This window comes from Cuculus canorus, chromosome 3 (assembly GCF_017976375.1).
Source record: "Cuculus canorus isolate bCucCan1 chromosome 3, bCucCan1.pri, whole genome shotgun sequence".
Lineage (NCBI taxonomy): Eukaryota > Metazoa > Chordata > Aves > Cuculiformes > Cuculidae > Cuculus > Cuculus canorus.
In genome coordinates this window covers 29,650,624-29,674,029 of record NC_071403.1, presented here as the reverse complement: position 1 = coordinate 29,674,029, position 23,406 = coordinate 29,650,624, and the positions used below count along the sequence as shown (strand labels likewise).

Sequence of the window (23,406 nt, the reverse complement as noted above, 5' to 3'; positions counted from 1 at the left end):
TATAATAAACATTCCTCAGAAGACTGGTCTTATTTATTCATTGAGATTAGAGGAATTTTTTTTTCTTAATTCTGTGTTTGTCTTTAGTCCCATGGATTACTCAAAGAGTAGTAAGAAGCAGTTGAGGTATATTATAACTCTGCACACATTTTGACAGTCATTTACCATCTGCACAGCTGAAGTCCAGCATCTGGATGTACAAAGCAGCACATTTGGGGTGGACAGTAAATGTGAACCAGATGCTCCTTCGTGATTGTTTGATGCTGACTCTTCTTAAATGGTAGAGGAGACAGCTAATATAGAAATTGGGTGGCTATTATCTCCTTGAGGTTTATGCTCAAAACAAGGAGTATTTCAAACACAAATTGTTTAGGACTGCTAATCTGATCAAGTGCATAAAATGTTCCTCCTCAATACTTGGGCTACATCAACCTCTTTCTATGCATTTGGACCAAATGTGCATTCCTGGTTTGGTTTTCACTCCTGAACTTCTGTTCCTAGCCTTTATATTGGCTTATGTACCTCCACACTATGCTCTTTCATGGGATTATCCATTTTCTCCCTACTCTTCCTCTCTTCTCTCTGTGTCTTTTTACAAAAAAAAAAAAACCAAAACCAAAAAACTTTTTTTTAAAAAAAAACCCCTACCTCATGCCCATTCACAGTTCCTCTGAGCTATTTACCTTTTCTTCCCCCTCAGTATGTGGAGTATTTTCATTCTCAAATCCTACATGCTTTCTCTGACACTCATTTAAATAGTCCTGTAGACTCATCTTATGCCTCCCCTCAATTCCTCTTTGTCCTCCTTCCTCAAGTTTTTAAGTTCTCTCTGTTCTTCTGGATATGTTAAACTGTTGTTATTTAGTTCTCATTTTATCTTGAAATAACACTGCCCTGACAGTATTTGCAGTTCCTTTGTTTTATAAGTACACTCACATAGGCTTATATAAATTCACAAAGATTTCTGCAGAGAGAACATTGTGAGCTGCGACTGACACGAATTTACTTCAAGATTAGTACAGACGTCTTTGCATGATCATTTTGAAATTTCTTTGTGCATCAAAGTTGTCACCAAGTGAGGGGACAGATGCAGTGCAAAAGCACTGCTTTATTAATTGTCTTCCACTTATGTGGGAAGTAAGAGCTGCCTCACGTTAACTAAAAGCAACCAAAGAGCAACATGTCGATAGCAACTAGAGTCCTGGACAGTGCTCAAACCCTGTTCTTGGTATTCCTGTATTTCTACATACTTGGGCAGGCTCCCCACTATTCCCCACCACTGCTAACAAGCAGCCCTGGCAGGGCAGCGACAGCTACACCGTGACTCCTGCCTTAGAAAACCCAATCTAGTTCATCGCAGCACTCATTTTTGGGGGGAACTGTGATTTAGGTAGAGCAAGAGGAAGAGACCCTTCCAGCAGCAGTCTCAGGAAATGCACTTGCAAGCAGATCATAGGCTCACATATATTCATAATAATCATTCACTGAGCAATTTCAAATAATAAACATACAAATTAAATTGTCAGCAGGAGACTGCTCACGTATAATTTAGGAACAGGGATAATTGCTAAGTTGGAATGACTAAATTGTTTACTGTGCACAGTTTATATAACTTTAATAGCAAACAATTTTACACCTCAGGATCAGGTACTCTTTGCATAAACGTCTACAGCTACCTACCAGTACATCTATTAGAACCTGGATACTGTGACAGATCAGTTTAGAAGAATCCTGGCTCCTGGCTCTACATTCTCAGTAACCAATTACTCCATTATCAGACAGACACTTGGAAGCCCCTGTATATGATGTTTTATATCTCCGGTTCAATGGGGTTCACAAATAGATAGCCCTTCTTCTATAAACAGAAGAAACTCTCACTGCAGCTACGGCATGACAAAATTTGACAGATTATATTGCAATACATCAGAAAGCAGCTTTTGGAGGGTCTGAGGTAAAAGTCCACCAGAATATGAAAGAGCTGGGAGAGTATTCATCATTTACAACCTCTTCAATACAAACTTCCTTCTAATAAAACATAATTCTCAGGGATGCCTTCAGGCAAAACCCAAATAAATACTTTTTTCAGAGGAAAATATGTGTAATTTTTCAGTTATATGGCACATAATGTCAGCACCTAGGATGGGATCTGTCTCACTGAAATGGGGCACTTCTGAACTATGCCAGCATATTTCATTCCACTCCAGACAGTTGTCAAACACATACAGGATTAGATACTTTTGAAAAGAGCCCCCTCACATTGTCTAAAGAGAGGGTTTAAAAGATCAGTTTAGAGCAGGCATCTTTTAGCCTGTAGATGCTGAGTACACTTCCTAAAACTATAAATGGAAACATTTCATAGATCTTGCCATTGTCCGAAAATAGCCCTGTCAGCCTGGCACATCTGGGATTCCAAATACAAAGCATTTGTTCTCTTTAGCGAAAACTTTGCCTAAAAAAGGCTGCAGAATCGGGCTCTCACTTGGACGAGGCAGAGCGCTTGCAATTTTACAAAGCGTTACTTTATCATCTACTTAATGAAGTATTTCAGTGCCCAGCTAGGCTGAACTGAGAAGCAAGAGAGGGAGGCTCCGGTCTCAGCTATGCTTCTGAACTTCTGCCTGACCTCCACTGAGCAACATCTGCCTGCACCACCAGTGCACCTTATTTTCCCTGCATTATACAGGAGAATCGCCAGGTTCAATCAAGAGGTTAGGGTATACTGGCAAGAGATCACAAAGCAAGTCAATGGAGATAAGGAATAAGACCGAGCAATTTTCAACATCCATGTGACAATTTCCCCTGTTAACCATTATTTTGGAAAATAACTAAATAATGAAGAAAAGCACTTAAGCTATCAAGACTCCAATAGCAAGAGAGAGAAACATGGCAGAGAGAAAGTCTGCATCAATGAACAGCTGTAATACCATTAGATCTGTCTTTGCTGACAAAATGCATCAATTCAACACAAATCTCTAAAAACTAATGTGGCTGTTTGAAGCCAACTTCTCATTGGTGTAGAAGTGAACAGTTTTTATTTCTTGCCTTCATCAGATTAATTTTTATTAGCAGACTTCAATGAACTTGTGTTTTATTGACATAGACAGGAGGTATGCCCAACCGTTTGTGTCTTTACAGTGGTTTCACAGTAGGACATTGAACTGATTTCATTAAACCAGCCCACTCTCCTGCAGTACACGAGACCTTGTTTTAAGAGAATAAACTGCACTTAATACATTGACTTACAGAATGCTTATGTTAGTTACATGACTATATATATAAAATGCTATCTACATTATCTAATATTACGTATGTAACTAAAGGCTGGTTTAAATTATGGCCATTAATAACTGCATAAGACTATTTGCTATTGCTTATATAAAATTGATGCTAGTCATTCTATCAGAGAAAGGAAGGTTTTTCTTCTATGTGTGGATGCACGCCACAGCTCAAGGCTGAGCCCATCAGAACCATGTCTACACCCTTCATCTGCTTATGGTCCTCCTGAAGGGCCAGGACACAGAGGTAGCTCTCAGCTCCTCCCTATTTCTCCCTTTCTGCTGGCAGCTGTACTAGCTACCACCATCTACATTGCCCATGCAGCCTTGGTTCTTACCACTCCACTGCACAGGAGAAATGACATTTAATCATTAATATACTGAAATATAAAAATCCCAAGAGACTAGCTGCAATCAACACAAAATTCAACACCGCCACATAGCTACAAAGATAATTAGTTAATTGCTGAGCTTTCCTAACTAGGATTTTCTGTGTTGGGCTAAGCAGATATCACCAAGGCTCCTCACAAAAAGAGAGAAGACTGGAGGGTGATGACAGAAGTACAAAGACTCCATAAAAGACACACCTAGTACAGCAAAATGTATAGCATAGCATCCAATAACGTGCTAAAAAAGCTTACATGTCAGTCTAGATTTGGATAGGAGCTCTCTGACAGGCTGTTTTGTGCTGCTTTAGGAAACCACTTGGCTTTTGCTCCGGCAATCATAACTTAGTATTATCAATCTCAAACAGATGCTAGATGCCATCTCTTGTGGCTGTTTCTGTAGCCATGCTATCCTGACTTGCTCTTCCTGCCCTTTCCCCAGGTAACTTACTCTGCATATCTCAGGAAAGAGTGAATAGATCTGTAAGAATGACTGGCCAGTCAGAGCAAACACAGTCCCAAACCAAGTCCTTCCTCATAAATTAATAATATATTTTGGAAAAACAGGCAGCTGGATTCATAAAAGCCCTACTCACATGGCACACATCACTGGAAAGATCCAGATCTCACATCAGGTCATATACATAACACATGTATAAACATTTAGTTAAAAGATTATTCAGGATTCTGTATTCCTCTTCCAGAAAATATTTAAGTATAACATTGACCATACGCTCTTGGCTGCTGAAAAAGACAAACCCTAACCACCTTGTAGGTAACTCATCAGAATATACTGAAAGAGATTTTCTTCTTTTGCTGTCCTCACTTATCACTGACTGTCAGGTTTTGGGATGGCCTGGGGTGTCCAGAGATGTCCAGAGATGTCCATCCATCTGCAATGCCTTTCACGGCTGGATGCTACATGTCACCATCCAGGCTTGGTGGCTGGTTTGTCTTGTCCTGCGAAGACCAGTGGTGCCAGAGAGGGGTAGGCAGGACATCACAGTGCAATCTGCCAACACGCAGGGACACAAGCGTCCCGCTTTGGAAGTGCACCATTTCTGGGAGCTGTCAGGCAGCCAAACGAGCAAACTCAGCGACATTTCTTGAATGTTACACTTGTGACAAAGCAACCACAGCAGGTGCCAAGTCGAGAAGAGCAGTTTCATAAAGGCTATTGTGGCTCCTTGACTCTCCATGTAGGGGAAACACTGCTCCTTCAGGGGAGAATTCAGCTCTTCCAAATTTACCCCCCGAGAAGGGAAGCCAGCGCTCCGGGTTCGCCCTACAGCGAGCGGAGGCACCGCCGTGGGGTCATCCATCCCACGTGTTTGAGATGCCTAAGCCGACCCCGCTCGAGACCCACGGCCTTCAGACCGGGACGGAGCACGCGGAGGTGATGCCTGGAGTCGGATGGGGGCACGGCCACCCGGGTGGGCTCCGAACCGCCGCCCCCTGGCGGCATCCCGCACCCCGGAGCCTGCGCGCTGCGGGGATCGGTGCCGGCCCCGGCGCTGGCGCCGCCCGCCGCCCGCTGCCTATTTTAGTCACAGCGGCGGCTCGGGGGACGCGGCGGGGTCGGAGCGGCAGCGGAGCGGGGGCCGCGCGGGACGCTTCTTCCGAGGGCGCGGGGCAGGTAGAGGGGCTGCGGGGCGGGGAGAGGGGGGCGCGGGGCAGAAAAGGGGCTGCGGGTTAGGGAGAGGGGGGCGCGGGGCAGGGAAAGGGGCTGCGGGGCAGGGAAAAGGGCGCTCCTGCCACGGGACGGATGGACAGACGGACAGACAGAGGGGCAGACGGACAGACGGACGGACACGCGGACAGAGACACACGGACGGACAGACGCCCGGACAGAGGGACGGACGCACGGACAGGCAGCCCCGGGCAGGGAGAACCGGCTCCCCGGGCGGTGCGGGACGTCCCAGGTGCGGGCGGCGGGTCCCTCTGTCCCGGTGGCCGCAGGACGGGAGGGCACCAGGCTCCGCGCTGGAGCCGGGAGAGACGCGCCCCGCTTGCCCCGTCCCTGCGCCCTCGTTGTCGGAGCGGGGACTGGGGAGAAAGGGATGGGTTCCTTGGGGGTGTTCTAATTAGGTTTTTTTTTTGTGGGCTACGACGAAGCCTCGTGGGTGACGAGCGGGGCTGCAGGGTGACAGCTGCGGCTTCGTCCCTCGGGTCGGGCTCGCGGAGCATCCGTGCGCAATGTAATCCTCAAAGCAGAGCGAGCTCAAAGGCGACGAACTTCCATGGCCGTAGCACAGCTGTGCTGGTGTTCTGTGGAGCCCGTGTAAGAGTATTTCTCAAAGCATGGGTGTTTTGGTTAACGATGCAGAGTGGAAACGTTAAATTTTGTCTAGAACAAATGGTATAGTGAGACTAAGGAATTTCTGTAGTTAATGACACGTTTAATGGAAATTAACTTACCCCAAAGAGCGTGTTGAAACGCATCTCTTCTTATACGGCTCTGCCATTCACTCCTGCTTCATTATAAAAAGGAAATTGGTAACTTAAAGTGTAATTAACTGAGTTATGGTAGCACTAATAGTTTGTCTTCAGCTCACAGAAGCAAAGAAATTATTGATTGCCTAAATTCTCTATGCAGCTTTTGTGCTACAAGACCTTAGAAAAGTAGTTAGGGTTCTGCAGGTATGATTTAGCAAAAAGAATTGTTGAGCTTCAGGGGCTTTTTTCCTGATTTTTTTTCTTTTCTCACAAAATCCATCTACATAAGTGATGGACTGTAAAGTTGCAATTACTGTAAAGTTATACAAGCATGCTCAAGCGAAACTTTAAGCAGTTCACTTCAATAATATTGAACACTAAAGCCGCGTGATACAAATAATCTCAATAAAGTGGATGAAGACATGCGTGGGACACCGCACTGTCCCGTATCAGCTTGGCTGACCTGTTCTACTACAACCAACTGCTTTAAACTTTTTTCTGCTACATCTGTCTTTTGTGAACGTTGAGTAGGTATCCATAAGCCCCTGTTTTTTAAAAGGCATCTTTGTGTCTAAAGGTTTTGGATCTAAATCCTTTTGAGAACAGCTTTCAGAGGTTTGACCTGCTGAATGAAGATCTCCTGAGCATAGAACGAACCTGGAGTAAGCTCACCTTGCTTACATTCTGAGAATTTGTGTTTTCAGACCTAAAAACATGATCTTAACTCTCCATCAAATTTATTCACAAAAAAGTTAATGGGTTTTGTTGTTAACTATACTAATTTCTGATAAGATTTACTGTCAAAGTATCACTGAGTGGTGTTTTTTTCTAGATTTGTTCTTTTTTTTTCCTGTTTGGACAACAGATTGGCTTGAGTTTTCAGTTAGCTGAGTTTTCAAGCTCTTAGTTTGGTACATCTAAATCCATGTGAAGGAAAAATTACTGGTTATTAAAAAAGTTATTTTAATTATTTGTCTTATGATCCATAAAGCTTTGATTTCATTTGAACTGTTGCCCCAATTTTTCCAAAATTACTCAGCCACGTTTGTTGCATTTTTAATTTCTGATATTAATACCTGTCTTCATATATTGAAGCCTTAGTGTTATTCCTTAGTACTTACAACCCTAAATTAAAGTTTTAAAGGCCTGATTCTGTACTTCCAAAATTAATTGTTGGCTTTCTGAGATAGCAGAGGATAGGGAACGACTATTGCCTGTTCATCTGTTGAACATAAGATATTTTGCTAATTCTTAGATATTATTTGATAGCAGTCAACATTAGGACTAAAGAATTGGATTTAAAAATTACAGTTATTATTTTGAATATTTTGTGTTTTGAGTGGTATCTGTGGACAAACATTTTAGATTAGAGCTTGTGACTCTGCCTGCCAGCCTGTTTTGTTTGTTCTCAGGGAGTCTCCCTAGCTGAAATTCATGGGCAGCTCCCCTTCAGAGTCACTATCACAATCTATCCTTGTGTCATTGTGCAGATAACATCAATCTATTTCTGCCAGCTTTAAAATGCCACGATGACAGAGAAGTTGTGCAGCTTTCTGCTGTTTCCCGGTCTGTTAGCTGTGCTGCAGTGTTTCTCTGTGGTACTAAGTTAAGCTCTAATGTATTCATATAAGAACTTCGAGGTATTAAAGATGAAGCCTATAAAAATAGAAGTGGCTAGATTTAGGTTCATAGGTTCTAATTTAGACCCAGACTTTATAGAGCATTAAACATCCTGTTGTTACAACTCTGGACACTTTATTGTCAGAGGCTTTAAATGACTTGGTCAGCACTTGCTAGAGAAATGTTTTCCCGTTATGCCAGTTCATGGCTGGCAGGTTGTGGCATCAGTATCTGTGGCTGAGGGGGGGAGCAGTGTTTTGGTTGAGTTGTGAGGAGAATTATATTGTCACGTGCTGTGCACTTGATTTGGCTCCCTGGGTTTCCACTCTTCAAACATGTGATGCTTCACAGCCAAGTCTAGAAGAGTAAAGTAGCTTGTGCTCTCCCAGTGATACAGTGCAAAATTTTGCTCTTAAAAAATCAAGCTTCTGGAAAACTTTGTGGATTTGTAATCGAATGCAGCTGAAGATACCTCTTGCAGCCCATTTTGATCTTGAGAGGGGTTGATGGACTTACAGCTGATTCTGATTCTGTGTGATGGTTTTGTTGTCTTTACTTGTTTTGCCAAATGAAGGCATGTCAAGCCGTGCTCTTCTTCGCAGATGACTGGGCAGTGAAAGAGTGACTGTCAATAGAAACTCAGATAACTTTTTGCAAGAGATCTAGAGATCCCGCTGTTCAGTGTTGGAAGTTTATATTGTTTGAAAACCGCAGGAGCACAATGATGAGATATGGGTAAGATGAGCACAGTTCACAGAACACGGTTCCCTGGAGTTAGCATTTACCTTCTGTTTATAACCACATTAAATTGCCAGTCCTGCGGTCTCGAACAGACTCACACTTTGGCTCTGTGTGTGAGCAGCTTTGTCAGAACAGTGGAACTGTTCTTGTGGCTCTTGTTGCTAAGCTCACTTGAAAGAGCTGAAGGAAAACAGGAGCATGTTTGGATGGTGCCTGTGTGTATACTCGGACTGTGAATTTGTTTGGGCACTGTGATTACTGGTAACAATTTAATGTAGACTAAGTTTATGCCAAAAACCACATCTTTGTGAATAACTAATGCAGGTATGAAAAGAGGAAATGTGCTCTTAAGGAATGTGAACTATTCATTTTGGTGAAAATTATATATATATGTTTTTTTAATATTTTATTAATTAAATTATTAATTATTAATTATTAATTAATTAAATTTATTATTATATGTTTTTTTAATTATTGCTCTCCGAGTACTCTGTATACTATGTCCATGCTCGTCTGATCCTGCAAGATACCTCTGCATGTTCTGTAGCTTGCTTTAGCTGTGACAGGCTCTGGGTATTGGAAACGAACTACCAGAGGGTTGAGGTTTTCTTTCTGATTTATTTCTTTCCATTGCTTTTAAAAGGGAATTGAAAGACTGATTAATTTCAAAAATCATCCAGCTAGCTTTGCCTTGTACGTAAGTTGATAAAAGGGGAATGAAATAAAAAGAATGGATGAAGCAACTCAAGATTACTTGAGTAATCTTACCCAAGAAGAATTGTCAAATAACAGAGGAATGCTGAGCATATTCCAGTCTGCAGGAAATATTGAGTGTATTAACTGTGACTCAAAAGTCTGCTGAGCAGATGAATTACATGACAGTTAGTAAGCACACACGGCAGGGACCTGCACTATCTCTACAGAATTTATTTGAATGCAAATCCCACCATATTGTATGTTCTGGAGCCTGTTTGCTTGGTGATACATGCATGTATTTCATTAACAAGACTCAAGCAGAGCTCCATATGGTCCCCCCCTGCTGCAGCAGTTGTGACTGCATGTGCCTCACTGGAAGCAGGCTTCTCCCATGTTTCTGAAAGCCTGCCTAGGAACAGTAGTGTTCCTCCAGCTGGGAACTGCTTTGGGTTAAGAGGACCTTCTGGAGTGCTTGCAACGCTGGCTGCAGTTCCCTAGAGAGACCAGATTTTAAGATTTTTAAAGGCAGTGTCTTGGAATCTTCCAGTTTCTCTTTGTAGTTTGTTTTTAGTAGGATTTTTTTTACTTTGTATTGGGAAGATATTTGCCTACAGGTATTTTTTTTTTTTCCTTTTAATTGGTGTGAAAGGAAAATATGCTAGATTTAGCATTACAACAGCAAGCAAGAAAGCCTGTGTATTTTTTGATTAGCTTTTTCATCTGTCTCACTTTCTCCAGGAGTTCCACAGACAACCAAAGGTCTTGCAAGTTTGCTCACACTAAGTAGACTGAGTGAGTTCCCTGAGAGACTAGCATCCTTGTCATAACTGATGCCTGAACATCTCCTTTTCTGATTTGGTAGCATCTGATCAACTAGGAGAAAAACCAGGAGTTTTTATTTACTGTCTCTAAAGTGTTTTGAGTTGATTTTGTCTACTTTGGATAATGTGTGCTATATAATATGTGGCTTGGGAGACCTCTAAATAATCCTGCAAATACTGCAAGCCAGAAGTTGAGATTGTTGTTCATTTTGATTTTTGTATAGTTTGTTGGCTTTTGTTTTTTAAACCAGCCAAGCAGCACGTCTTTCTCCTTTAAGACCTTCCATTCCTCATTTAGAAGAACAACTTTGCATGCTGTAGAGGAGAGTTACACTACAGAAGCCTTTTTTAAAATTATTTTTTATTTTATCTTTTAGTTCTCATCTTGGTTTTTAAGTTCTCTTAAATATTTACTTCGCCTATGATTGTAGACCCATTCAATAAATGGTAGACTGAAATGTGTTTATTTGTGCAGGAGTAGGAAGGATGTGTAGGATGTTGTACTGAGTGATGACAGTCATAGTAGCTAGTGTTATTTATGTACATATGGTCCAAGTTTTAAAATATACCATTCTTCAAGCCTAGCACTTGGGAGATAGTAAAACATGATCACACTATAGATTTAGCTCACCCTCTCAAAGCATTTGTGGATTTTTTTTTTTTCCTTGAACGATAATGGAGAATATATCCTGGGAACAGATAAAATAAGCCTAAAATCTATGTGTATGTCTAATATATTTCAGTTTTATACACGGTGATTTTTTTTTTTTCTCTCTAATTACAGGAGTCTCCAAGATGAATACTACATCAATGACCCCACTCACTGTTACTCCACTAGGTTTTATTCCAGAATTAAAAAACGCCACCCTTGTGCCTTTCAATGAGACTGCATGTGAAAACTGGAAAGAGATTCATCATCTTGTTTTCCACATGGCAAATATTTGCTTTGCAGTTGGACTGGTTATTCCAACTACTCTGAACCTTCATATGATTTTTCTGCGAGGCTTGCTCACCATAGGTAGGAGTATTATTTGCAACATTCCAGTGGCAGAAATAGTATTTTGTGACCATTACAGAGCTGGCCCTTTCAGCTTGTGGTGAAATTACAGCCTGTATTCATCGTCATTGTACTGTACTGAAAGTGGTCTTGGTGTGAGTGGGGGTCTGTTCTGGCCCTGACATACCTCTTCTGGAAGGATTATGTGTGCCTAGGCTCTTAAAATTTACCAGATTTGTGACTTCCAATTTCAAACCTATGAGGATGTCAACTTGAAAACAAGTACACCCTACTTACTTCGGGTGTTGACTGGATGCTTAAAATTCATTAAATTCTATTTAAGTGCACGGATCCATAAGGCCTTAATTTTAGGCTTCAAGTAAGTACTGAGACTGTGTATTGGCTGGTGCCCTAGCTCAGTATGTCTGCAGCAGGAGAAGTTTTCCTTGAGAAGCTTGATGTTGGCCTGCACGTTCTTTAAACGTGGGTTCAAACACATGACACTTGTAGGTCACCAGTGTTATTTTCATTGCCAATTTAGAAGTGCAGGCTTTTCATACAGATTGCAGTCTTTGTTCTCCTGAATTCGTTTCTTCCACCACCGTAGGCATCTTGCAACATGAAAGATTGACTTCAGAGGAAAAACTAAATTTGGCATACTCAAGACTGAGCAAACGTGATTCCGCTTTTAACACTCTTTCAGTCCCACAGCTATTTCTAAGCCCCTGTACTTTCTGTGGGACGAGGTTTTTGTGATCAAAGGAGAAGGAGTACTGAGTTATTGCAGTGTAAGAAAGATAAACCCGAGCGTATCACAACACAGAGCATGCTTAAGTATTTTTAAGTGAGAATGCCTATTCATATAACGGTGCAGGCCAGTTTTGTGATAGAGATTCTGTGGTTGAATTTACACTGATACTGCCTTTTGTTTTTTATAACTGTTATAGGATAACTTATTAAAACAGACTGCACCAACAACCAAGGGTCTGAGCATTGCAAGACCTTTTGTCTGTGTGATTCTTGTTTTAAAAGCAGTGGGAGCTCTGCACTTGCTCAGCTCGCCACTTTGGTCTGTAGGTCTTGTTGCACTTTGAGCAGATGTGAAATCAGAGTTTTGCAAGCTGAGGTGGCAGCTGGAAGCACATTTACTCCATGGGCAGCATAAGTAATGAACCCTGGTTCCCAGGGGTGTGTCCCCTTTACTTTGACCCTGCCCCACTTCTGTATTGCTCCACAATATTGTTCCTCTTCAATACTTTCAGAGCCCATATTCTTCTGTCCCTTGTAGTCTAATTAACCAGCTGGTCAAGAGTCACCGTATTTAGATTTTTCTGATCCATACATAAGCGCTGCCTGGCCGGTCAACAGCTCAGACAGAATAGATAATACTGAGTTAATGAATTCAGCATTGTCTTCATGGAGAAAGGCAGAAGGGACACTAATTTGGCACCTTCTCCTTGTTGCCTTTGCATGATACTTAAGAGAAAATGTATCTATGACCTCTACAGCCATCTCTATTCGATGGTATACTCATAGTTACCTGGGAGAGTCTTACGGATGTATAATCTATCATTTGATAAGTGTTGTCTTTGGGGGCTAAAATGGAATCCTTAATCACACAGCATTCTTTATCTTTTAAAGCGATTGTCATTGTTCAAAGCAAAGCAACTAAAATAAGAGTAAGTATTTGAAATTTTCTCTTTGATGCTGTACAAGACAATACAGATCCCTGCTGTGACCTTATCAAAATGAAATGGTGATACTTCCTTTAAATTTTCAAAAATATCTGTGTATGACTTAAGGAGGTTTTTGTGCAACTACTACTCGCTAGTTAGATATGAACATTAGTGATATGAACAACAAGCATTCATTTCTAGGCTCTTATTTGTCTAACTAATGCAGTACTAATAATAAAGTTTTTCTGAGCTGTTTTTTTTTCTTTTTTTGTATTTAAGATAGTTTCCCCTTATCTCATTTCTACATTTTAGTAACAGACCATCATGAGCTGCACCTTTCTCCTTCCCCCAGTCCTGATCTGAATTATTGTTGCTCCAGTATTGCAGTCCCATGCGATAGGACTGCAGTCTGCTCTCAACCTGCTCTTAGTGCTGTTTGTAGCATTGTAGTGATTTAGCTGATGCTACCAGTGAGTACATTGATCCATGGATCCTAACTGTTCAACTGCTTGTTGAACATTTTGCTTTAGAGTGTCATTACATCCAGTGGACACATTCTTGATGGCTTTGTATGACTCTGTTCATTGCCCAGTGAAATTTAACTTTTTTTTTTTTAAATTTTTACAGGCTGTGCGTTGTTCATCATTTGGGCTACGCTCTACCGTTGTGCCTTGGACATAATGATCTGGAATTCTGTGTTTTTGGTTGTCAACCTTTTACATTTCATATACCTGGTATATAAGAGAAGACCGGTATGTATAACAACTACCTTTCACGAGCAGTCTAGTAAGACACAAAAAGGAAGTTTTGTCCATGTTTGGTGAACAAACCAATTAATTACACAGCAGTTCTTGAATTAGACAGGAGTTCTTTTGGCTGAAGTCAGTTAGCTGCTTCAGGAAGGATCCAGACCGTAAGTATGATCTAGTGCAGTACAAAATTGTTTCCCTGAAACTCATATTATTGAAAAACGATTTGACTTTAGAAGTTACTACTGGCTGGGTTTGACTGTTTTGTTTGGTTTTGTTGGTAAGGAACAGCTTACGTAGTTTGTTTTCAGAGAAACCAGAAATGGTAATTTGGGGTTTGTGTGTATTTTTTTCCCCCCCACCCTCCCACCTACAGGAATACATGCATACAGGCCTCTTGAAATAAAATCCTACTAAGATACATAAAATTGAGTGTTCCAGGACAGTATTTTTTCTTAATTAGGAGATTGGGAGGGATCAAACTTTCCTACCTCACTTTTAAATCATGAACATCCTCTGTGGTGGAAAAGGAGACTGATGAATTAGTGTCCTAACAGACTGTTATTTCAACGTAGAAACATACGCTGAAGTCCATTTATAAATGATCTTCATACTCTTTGCTTTGCCAACAGGTGCTTTGGCCTATATGTTTTGTACTACCACATTTATTTTACATGTAAATGAAAGATAAGTGAGATGCTACTACCCTTTTTGAATACCTGTGGGACTCAGACATAAGCAGCAAAATTGAGTAAAATGTGGGAAGAGCACTAGTGAGTGAAATTATCCATCCTTTTATCCCCTTTAGTGCATTCATTGAGTTTTGAGGGCTATGCCTGGGAGTTTTGGAACTCCTTTTGTTGCCTTCAGAAGGATGCATTAGGATAACTTTCTTAAATGCATGCTAAGAATATATTTGAAATTTATACAAAAAATACAGGATTATTTGCCCTGCCCTCAGCCAAATGTATATCCAACAGAAAATAAATTTTATTACTATTATTCATCCAGAAATACATTCTGTTTCTACAAGTTGATTAGCAGCCCAGCCTTCTAGTGGTACATGCACATCAAAATTAGATCATCTTTAGTATAATAGTTGCTGTTATGTGCCAATCAAATATTAATGAAGTGCTAAGTGTTCAAAATGTTACTATTACATTCAATAGTCTCCAAAATCTAAGGCAGATTGAATTATACTGGGAACATTACAGGAATATGTCTAGGGTTGCATCATTAGCACAATAACTCTGCCATTCCTCAAAAACAGACACGTTGTGAAAGTGTGTAACAGCTAGTACCAAAAAAAAAAAATTAAACTAGCTGGAAATAAGCTCTTCACCAAGCCAACAAGGCCTGTGCAAGAAAGCAGCCGGGTAATTGGCAGCCGCCTCCTCTGTTGGTGAGGGAGCATACACTTCATCTCTGTCTTTCTTCAAGGATATCTAATACTAGATGTTTATAGCTGTGTAGTAAATGTTTCTAGTAATTTAAATTGCATTGTCTGAGAGTAATCTTCCCAGTTAAAGAGTAAGTTCCTCTTTGGTTGATATTGCTAATGCTATTCAATCCACTTATGTTCTATCATCAAGAAAGAGCAGCGTGGTAAGACTGCACTGTATTTCTGCTACTCAGCCATGGCCATGCTGCCCAATGCATCACACAAAATAGTGGTTGTGATTAAGCAGAGCCAGTGAAACCAGACTCTACGCGTTCGTTTGTGCGGTTAGGTATCCCATGCAGGTAATCTAATCTTTAATATTGGGGGAGCTCATCTTGCACTCTTTTTCTTCAGTGAAGACACCAGGTCAGAGTGTTCACCTTCCCCTCAACCCACCCATCAATTTAGCCTTTTATTATTGTCTTGAGACGTGTAGTTCTTTGTCTAATGGGACAGGAAATGGCTAACAAAGTCAGGAATTATTGCAAAAGGCAGGAGTGCACACCTGTTATAAACTCACTTCTCCAGAAAACCAAGCCTTTAAAAATTATCTGCATTTTTAAAAGTGAGTTGTGGGATGTGTCCTTAGAGTATGGGTAATGGTCCTTGGATTCATACCTGTCCAATCATTTCCAAAAATGTGAATAAAAGTTTATTGGAGAGTGAATGAGCATCTTGGGAGGATGACACTGTTTTGTGCTTGAGTAAAAAAAAAAATTGCCTGACTCCGTGTAAGTCAATACTGAATGAGGAAAGAAAAACATTTTCTTCTGTGATTACAGTTGTATACTAAAAGCTACGTTAGCATAGGCTGGGGAGAGGGACTGCTTTGTAGTGTAGAGACTATAGGCTTCTCTATACTCTATAGTGTATATAGACTTCTTCCTATTGAAGTGTCAGCTGTTTTCACTAAATCCTCTAGTAAATTTGTTAGCAAAATTATTTGTAGGAGTAGGGATAAGCAATAGGTGTAGGTGAAGTACTGTGTAAGTGGGTTTAAGAAGAAAGGATTATGTAAGGACATGAAACTTTACTGATAAACTATCCATCGCCAAAGTTGGTAGAAAATTACTCAAAGAGAGGAAGGACTGGAGAGCCTGCTTGTAACTTTGCTCTTCATTTCTCTAGTCCTTCCCCACTGGCTATGGAACCACAGAAGAGTTAAGGTGTTCAGCACTCCTGTAGACTGTGCACCATATACACATGTGGTGCAAAACCACAGCTGTTCTTAGGCAGAACGAACTAGAATTCTAGTCAGAAAACATTAGAGGAAATGTAAGAAAATAGACTTTGTTGGACATCTGAAAAATGCTGTGCAAATTAGGGATTTCAGCTTAAGTAGAGCCAGAGCAAGCTGTCAGAGGAAGAGGAATTTAAAGGAAATGAAAGAGAGATGGTAGAAGGGCTTAGATCTTTACCAGTATGGCTAAAAACAACCACAGAGCAAATTCCAATAGGCAATCACACCTTATAAGAAGAGGCTAAAGGCTAAATTGTATCTGTCTACAACAAGTTGATAAATTGAATACATCTACTTATACATGTTAACAAAGGAAGGAGTCTACCTACAGCAGTGTTCCTCCAACGTGGAGTACAGATTCACCCAGAAGTTACCATCTGCAGCTACGTGACCTTTACAACTTAAAGCTTAGCGAAGAATTAGTTCTGATATGCAAAGAAACAGCACTACATGGCTAGTCTATTGGGACTTACTTTTCTTTCTGTTAAGTTTAGGAAATTGCAATATTTATGAACATTACATGAAAAATATACTATTTTAATCGGTTTAATACATAATATTTTCAGTAATTACTTTTAAATCAGGTTGGTTGATTGTTTTGTTTTCTAAAACACCCTCCTACAGACCTTAACACTGGTTTCTTTTCAGGTTTAGTTTTCAGCTTGCTGTCCAACAATGAGATGATACTGAAAGATCTTTTTTTCAGAAAGAGCTGAAAGCAAAGTTAGTGTAAGATAACTTAATTTTTTTCCTTTTAAACATTTATTCAAGGCACATCATTTGGGCACAGCATCTAAGAGTGAGTAGTAGTTGAGTTGCCTAACAGCTTTAGGTGAGACAGGATGAGAAACACTGTGGAACAGACCATCCAGGTTTAGGTTAGTCCTGTATAAAGAAGTTTAGTATCTGGCTCTTGTTAGAGCCTAACAAAATATTTCCCACATCCTGGAAAGAGCATCAAACTATTCTTTGCAACCAACTTGATCCATGGTGTGGAAGCTGGTAAGACAGCCACATTCCTACTTCTCTGACTCCTGGGTGAAACCAGAGGAGAGCAAGACCTTTTGAGGGGGCTGGAGTTCCACCTGCAGATGTAGACAGCAAGTTTGTTCTCCAGCCACTGACACCCGAGACGTGGTTCAGTGACAGATTCTGTTGTTTGACTTCATGCTAGAACATTGAAGGAACACTTGCACAGTAAGACACCTACTGGGAGGCGAGCTAGTAGGTCTGGGCATTCACCTGAGTGCAGTGCCTGGCACACTATGTGCTCATGCTTGACTGTGTCATAACTTGGTTGCCACATCATGTGGCGGTAAGGCTTGCAGTGTTTAGTTCAGAACAATGCCCCTAGCTCCATGCATACTCCAGATCTTGAATGGAAGAAAGGAGCTTGCAGGAACAGTCTTCCATGTGAAAACTTCCTAGATGTTCCTTCTGGTGAGGCTGGAGTTGCTACCATAAGAGCTGACCTAAAACAAATATCAGTTCTGTTCACTCTTAAAATGAATGACTACTTCTTGACATTCTCCATAATTTTGAATAAAGAACAAAGCAAAATCATGAAACTGCCACCATAGATGCCTTTATTGAATCTCTTTTTCCTTTATCTTCTGCTATATTTAACTGCTTTCTAAAGACAGAAACGTGCATTAAATAGAAACAGTGACATGTAGGAGGAATGTCTAATACTTTTAATTGGTGAGTCCACGTAGGCATAGACTATTTCGTTAGGCAGTCTCAGTCACATTCTGACGCTTGTACTGAAATATTACATCTTTCAGAATGTGGCTGCTCCCAGAAATGAAAGGCTGAGAGAAGGCATGTAATACTTGAGTGTAACAACGAAAAGCGTTTTCAAAGTGAACAAATTATTATCTACTTCTACAGCTAGATTTACCTTATGAAATAGGAGTCAAAATCATCTTGTCTGACCTCATCCATATGCAAGTTAATCGTCTAGTTTAAGTGTAATTCAACTCACTTGCCCAATATCTATTTAAGATAAGGTAGTGACGTCTCACCACTGGCTAGAGAACAAGCCTACACAACCATTATAAACTGCTAACGTAGCTGTATATAGTCATAGGTGAGAAGCACTTCACTGCTGTTCTTTAGCAGGATGAGGAGAAAAAAAAAAATTGCTTCATGTTAATCTAAACTGTAATACAGTGGAGAACTGGTGCCTGACTTTCAGATTTGTATTTCTGCCGCTGCAGCCTTGGTCTTGGAACTGTGGGTACTCAGCTTCTTTGAAAACTGGACTCTTAATACCCAGTAAATTACATGAATTTAAACAACAGTTGAAATTATATGGAATCACGGTAATATCCCAGATGATATATGAATCTCTTTGTTAGAGATGATCAGCAAGCTTACTTGAAGTGGTGCATGGTAGTCAACATGTCTTTTTAGCTGTCTTATACATTCTGTTTATTATGAACAGAAGGCCGTTTTTACGTGTTTTTCTTATACAAAGGTAGAGAATGGAGGAATAAAAAAGAAATAGAAACTAATTTTGAATAAGATTTTGTGTGTGCAACTATTGTATTGCCAATATCAAAATCGATTTTATGTAGTTGTCCTCACAAATGATGTTTTTAAGGAAAGGAAGGAATTGAAGAATAATTACAAGTTAGTCATATTACAAAATGAATAATTGATATGTTCAGTTGTTAAATATTTATTTTATTAAATGGAGCATGCAAAATAGCAGCGAATTTCTCTTCTGACCAGAAAATTATTTCTCTGGTTTTAACTCCTTAGAGCTTTCAGATTTGGCTTTTCTTGTCTGAGTAGAAGCTGAGAGAATCTAATTGGTGTCTCTGCAGAGCTCTGACTTGGAGCTCTGGCAGCATCCCAGAGTATTTCAGCCACTGCCGAACAAAACATTACACCTACCCGTATGGCTCATTTGGAATGTGACCCACAAGCATGACTGGAGGAGCAGTCAGCTGCGCTTGTGAATAGTCTGTTACGAGGGAGACCACTTGAACTATCTATAGTGTCCAATCTGATCAATCTTTAAGGAAGTGGTTATGCCAACTTTCTCTTTTAAGTATTGTATATGAGAGGAAAATCATGAAGCTTGAATTATGTGCTAGTTAAGGGATTACACTAGCACTCCAGGGCTAAATCCTGTCCTCAGGTCTGTGTGCATTGTTCTGAACTCACGAGTCTTTGAGAGCAACTTGCATGTTCATCTAAGAAAGTAATTTTATCTCTAAGTTGCATGTATAGAAAGAGGTACAAATTAGATTGATATGGCTGTTAAAAATGAAAGAGTTCCTGGAGAACTGGTGGCAAAACCAATTGTCAGAGGGAGCTGGCTGATGTCACTATGAGGCCACTAAATCATTTTTGAACAATCGTGTCAACTGGGAGAAGTGCCCAAGGGTTAGAGGGCAAGTGCCACTATTTTCTTTAGAAAGGGCAAGAAGGATAATCCAGGGAACTGCAGCCTCACCTCAATCCCTGAGAAGATGATGCAACAACTAATCCTGGAAACCATTTCCAGGCATGTGAAGCACAAGAAGTGTGCAGGAGCAGTCAGCATGGGTTCAGCAAGGGGAAGCCATGTTTAACCAACCTGATAATATTCTACTATGAAATAAGTGGCTGAGTAGATAAGTAGAGAGTAGGAGAAATTGTCTGTCTTAACTTCAGTAAGGCTTTTGTCACAAGGTCCCGTGAAATAGTTTTAGAGAAGCTGTTGACATATGGACTGGATTAGGAGACAGTGATTTGAATTGAAAACTGATTGAATGGCTGGGCTGAGGGTGGTGTCAGGAGTATGACATCTAGCTGGAGGTATGTGCTGTACGCGCTAGTGTGTATGCTTGGGGTGTAACCGAGGGGTCAGTGTGGGGCCCAGTCCTGTTTGATATCTTCGTTAACGATATGGGTGATGGGGCAGAGTATACAGTGATGACACAGAACTGGAGGAGTGGTTGGCAGGCCAAAAGGTCGGGCAGCCAACTGGACGGACCTCAACAGGATGGAGAAAATGGTTGACAGGAACCTCATGAAGGTCAACAAGAAGTGCTAAGTCCTGTACCGGTGGAGGAACAACCCCATGCACCAGCACATGCTAGGGGCTGACCAGCTGGAAAGCACGTTTGCAGAAAGGGACTTGGAGGTTCTGTGGACACCATCTTGAACATGAGCCAGCAATGGGCTCTTGCAGGAAAGAGTGACAGTATTCCAGTGATAGGACCAGAGACAATTGGCACAAACTGAAACACATGAGGGTCTATCTGAACATCAGGAAAAACTTCTTTTACTATAAAGGTGATGGAGCACTGGCAGAGGTTGCCCAGAGAGGTTGCAGAATCTCTGTCCTTCAGAATATGGGAAAGCTGTCTCAACGTGGTCCTGGATGACCTTGCTCTGGGTGACCCTGCTTGACTGGGGGGTTGAACCAAATGACCTCCAGAGATCCCTTCCAACTTCCATCATTCTGGGACTTTATTGTTAATCCTGTTTGAACATTTATATTCTAGCCCTCCTGTTCTTTGTTCTGATAGAGTTTTTTAGGCAGAGAATAATTTATAGAAGAATGGAAACGTGTAACAAAATGTTCACAGTGTAATGAAATGGAAAGATCCATTTAAATGATTTTAGGTGGCAGTAATTCATGTTTGATTGAAGCTCATGTGTGGACAGATCAAAAAATCAAACGGTGCTTTAATACAGCTGTGGGTGGTGAATGTACACAGATATCTTACACAAAGTGAGTTCAGCTATATGTAAGGAAAGGAAAGTTCTCAGCAGCACTCTCATGAGAATTTTTTACGTTAAACCCTTGGAAACAGGTGTTGGTGTGTGTTTCGTATGGAGGCTGCATAAAAGTCCTTGTGGCTTATAAATCTGCTTTTACTTTTCATGGTTAGAGGCTGGTTAAAAAAGTGAAGTCGGCAAGTTTGGGATATCCTTTTGTTGAGCTTTTGTGGAATTATAAAGACCAAGAAGTCATGAAATGATAATTGCAAGGTCACATAATCGGCCTTGTATCTTGCTGCCTAGCAATTTAATAACACACTGTACACTATTTCTGTGGGACTAACCCACCATCTCTGTCCACTGGATTTTCCAGGGCGTTTGGTGGCCCAGATGTGGGATGGATTGCATCAATGACTGAAGCTATGTATGAAATACTCCAAATGTGGTTCCACACATCTAGAAAGTTTCTGCTTCAGCTCAATTTGTTCCATGTTTAAATAAACTTGAAATGTAATAAGGAAATCTCTTGCTTTGCTGTCTCACACATAGAGGTAATTCTACCAAAAGCAGCTTAGGGAGGACTGTTGATGAGGAAAACTTGCATCTCTTAGTGGCTAAAGACTAATATTTTCACCCTAAACTGCTCTCCCGGTGAGCGAATAGTGACAGTTTGAAGCCCATAGGGGCCTCAGGCAGCCTGTGGTCATTCTGGATTCCCCACCTCCCCAAGCCATAAGATGACCACGAGTTTCTCTATTCTTATTGTTGGCTACCATCAGTTGCAAAGTGACTCCTGGACTCCTCTGCTACTGCCTTCTCTCCTTCTCTGAAATATTGAAATACAAAAAAAAATGGAAAACTGTGTAAAATTTGAATATTCTCATTTGTTAGTGTAGTGACTCCTTTTCTTCCTTTTCAGCCTTTTTTTTCTTGGTTGCTTTTTCTTATTCTCTGCTCTGCGTGTATTTTATCTTTTCATTATCCAATGCTTATTGTTCTAATTTGTTTTCCTTGCAGCAAATATGCAGGCTTTTTTCAGGCTGCCTCTGCTTTTGGGGAGGCTTGGATACAGTCTCATTCCCTGCTGCCTTCATTCAAGAAAGACTTCCAGGCCTGGGATTTCAGCCAACATCCTTTCCCTCTTTGCTGCTTGCCTGAGTTTGGGTGGGCTCCTGGATGTGGGATGTTCGGCTGGCAATGCTTTTTTTTTCCTTCTTCCTTCATCACATGTGGTTTCAATATGATGGGTTTGTTTTTTCAGCATTCATAGTATTGCTTTTCTACTGCAAGTAAGCCAAGAAACTCGGGGGTGAAAGGGGCTCCTAGGAGAAACCTTAGAGATGCCCAGAATGAGGTGTGCCCATGATATGAAAAATGCAGGCAACCTGACTTTTTTTCCTGTGTAATTCTGGCCCAAGTCCTGTTTGCTGTTACATCAGCAGACACCTCAAAAGACTCCTCATGTATGATTTAATGTGCCACTTGGATAGAACAGCATCCTAAAGCACCAGTGGGCACGCCTAGCTAATTTTAGATAAGGTTTTGGTCACTCTAGAACAGGCAATGTTTGTGGATAGATGTTGCACATTCGCCAGTTCTTTCCTTGCCTAAACGTAACAGAAATATTCCTCAAATGTAGCAACTAAAACGTGCACAGTCTTATCCTTTTTTAACACTTATGTATTTTTTGATGTTTTTTATTTTTGCATTCTAGATCAAGATAGAGAAGGAGCTTAGCAGCCTCTACAAGAGAATGTTTGAACCTCTCCATGTGCCTCCAGAGCTCTTCCAAAGACTAACTGGACAATTCTGCAACATTCACACTTTAAAGACAGGTCAAGCCTATGCTGCAGAAGATAAAACATCAGTTGACGATAGGCTGAGCATCCTGCTGAAGGGGAAGTAGGTTCTGTAAAGCTTGAGGATAGCCAAATAGTCTATGGACATAGGCTATTTTGTGAGACAGTTTCCAAATGACAGTGATGTCTCTTACTGGGACCATAGTATGTCCTCGCTTGTGTGTGCAGCTGCACGGATTTTAAGGGGAATTATATTTGTATAATACCAAAGGCAGTGTTTTCCAGAACAAGCAGGAGATTTGTTTGAGTCTTAGATATCTAAGTCTTCTTCTCAGTGCGTTCTCAGGTTTCAATGTTAAATGATATTGTGCATGAGAGAAGGCAAAACTGTCTCTCCAGTTGACTTTAAATGAACATGGAATATATAATTGCACATGTATATGCAATTGGAGAGGAGCAGGTACACTGCCCAGAGGCTGACAGGACCCAGGTGAAAAACAGTGAAATAAATGCCCGTGGCCAGACTGTAATCTTGAAGCTCTTGCTAAATTCTGGCTAATATTTCAACCACTTTCTATTGATGGCAATGGTGGTGTTGGGTTTCATTGTTTTCCTTTGAAGTCATTAGCTGCTCATTACTGGAAAGTTAGTTATCTAAAGGAAGCCTGATTCTGGTCTGGCTGTGCAGCATAACCCTTCAGATCTTTTTCATTTTGAATAGCAATGTTCTAAGGATACACACCACATCTGGCAATTGGAATTTGCTGTCAACTGCTTGGAATCAGTGGAAATTTAGGCAAAAGATAG

At 40.8% G+C, this 23,406-nt stretch overlaps 1 protein-coding gene across 5 annotated transcripts in view; it reads left to right on the top strand.

The window, feature by feature from the left end:
- The first annotated feature begins 5,141 nt into the window (after positions 1-5,141).
- The window catches only part of BVES (blood vessel epicardial substance), a 33,070-nt gene continuing 14,805 nt past the window's right edge, over positions 5,142-23,406 (top strand). For 4 of the 5 annotated variants that reach the window (XM_054062254.1, XM_054062257.1, XM_054062256.1 and 1 more), the window contains exons 1-4: positions 5,142-5,297; positions 10,760-10,993; positions 13,276-13,400; positions 22,515-22,702. In XM_054062254.1, coding sequence (XP_053918229.1) covers positions 10,771-10,993; positions 13,276-13,400; positions 22,515-22,702 — 536 coding nt within the window. In that variant the 5' untranslated portion in view covers positions 5,142-5,297; positions 10,760-10,770. Of the gene's footprint in view, positions 5,298-10,759; positions 10,994-13,275; positions 13,401-22,514; positions 22,703-23,406 lie in introns of those variants that run through there. The other variant, XM_009564884.2, reaches the window with a different exon arrangement.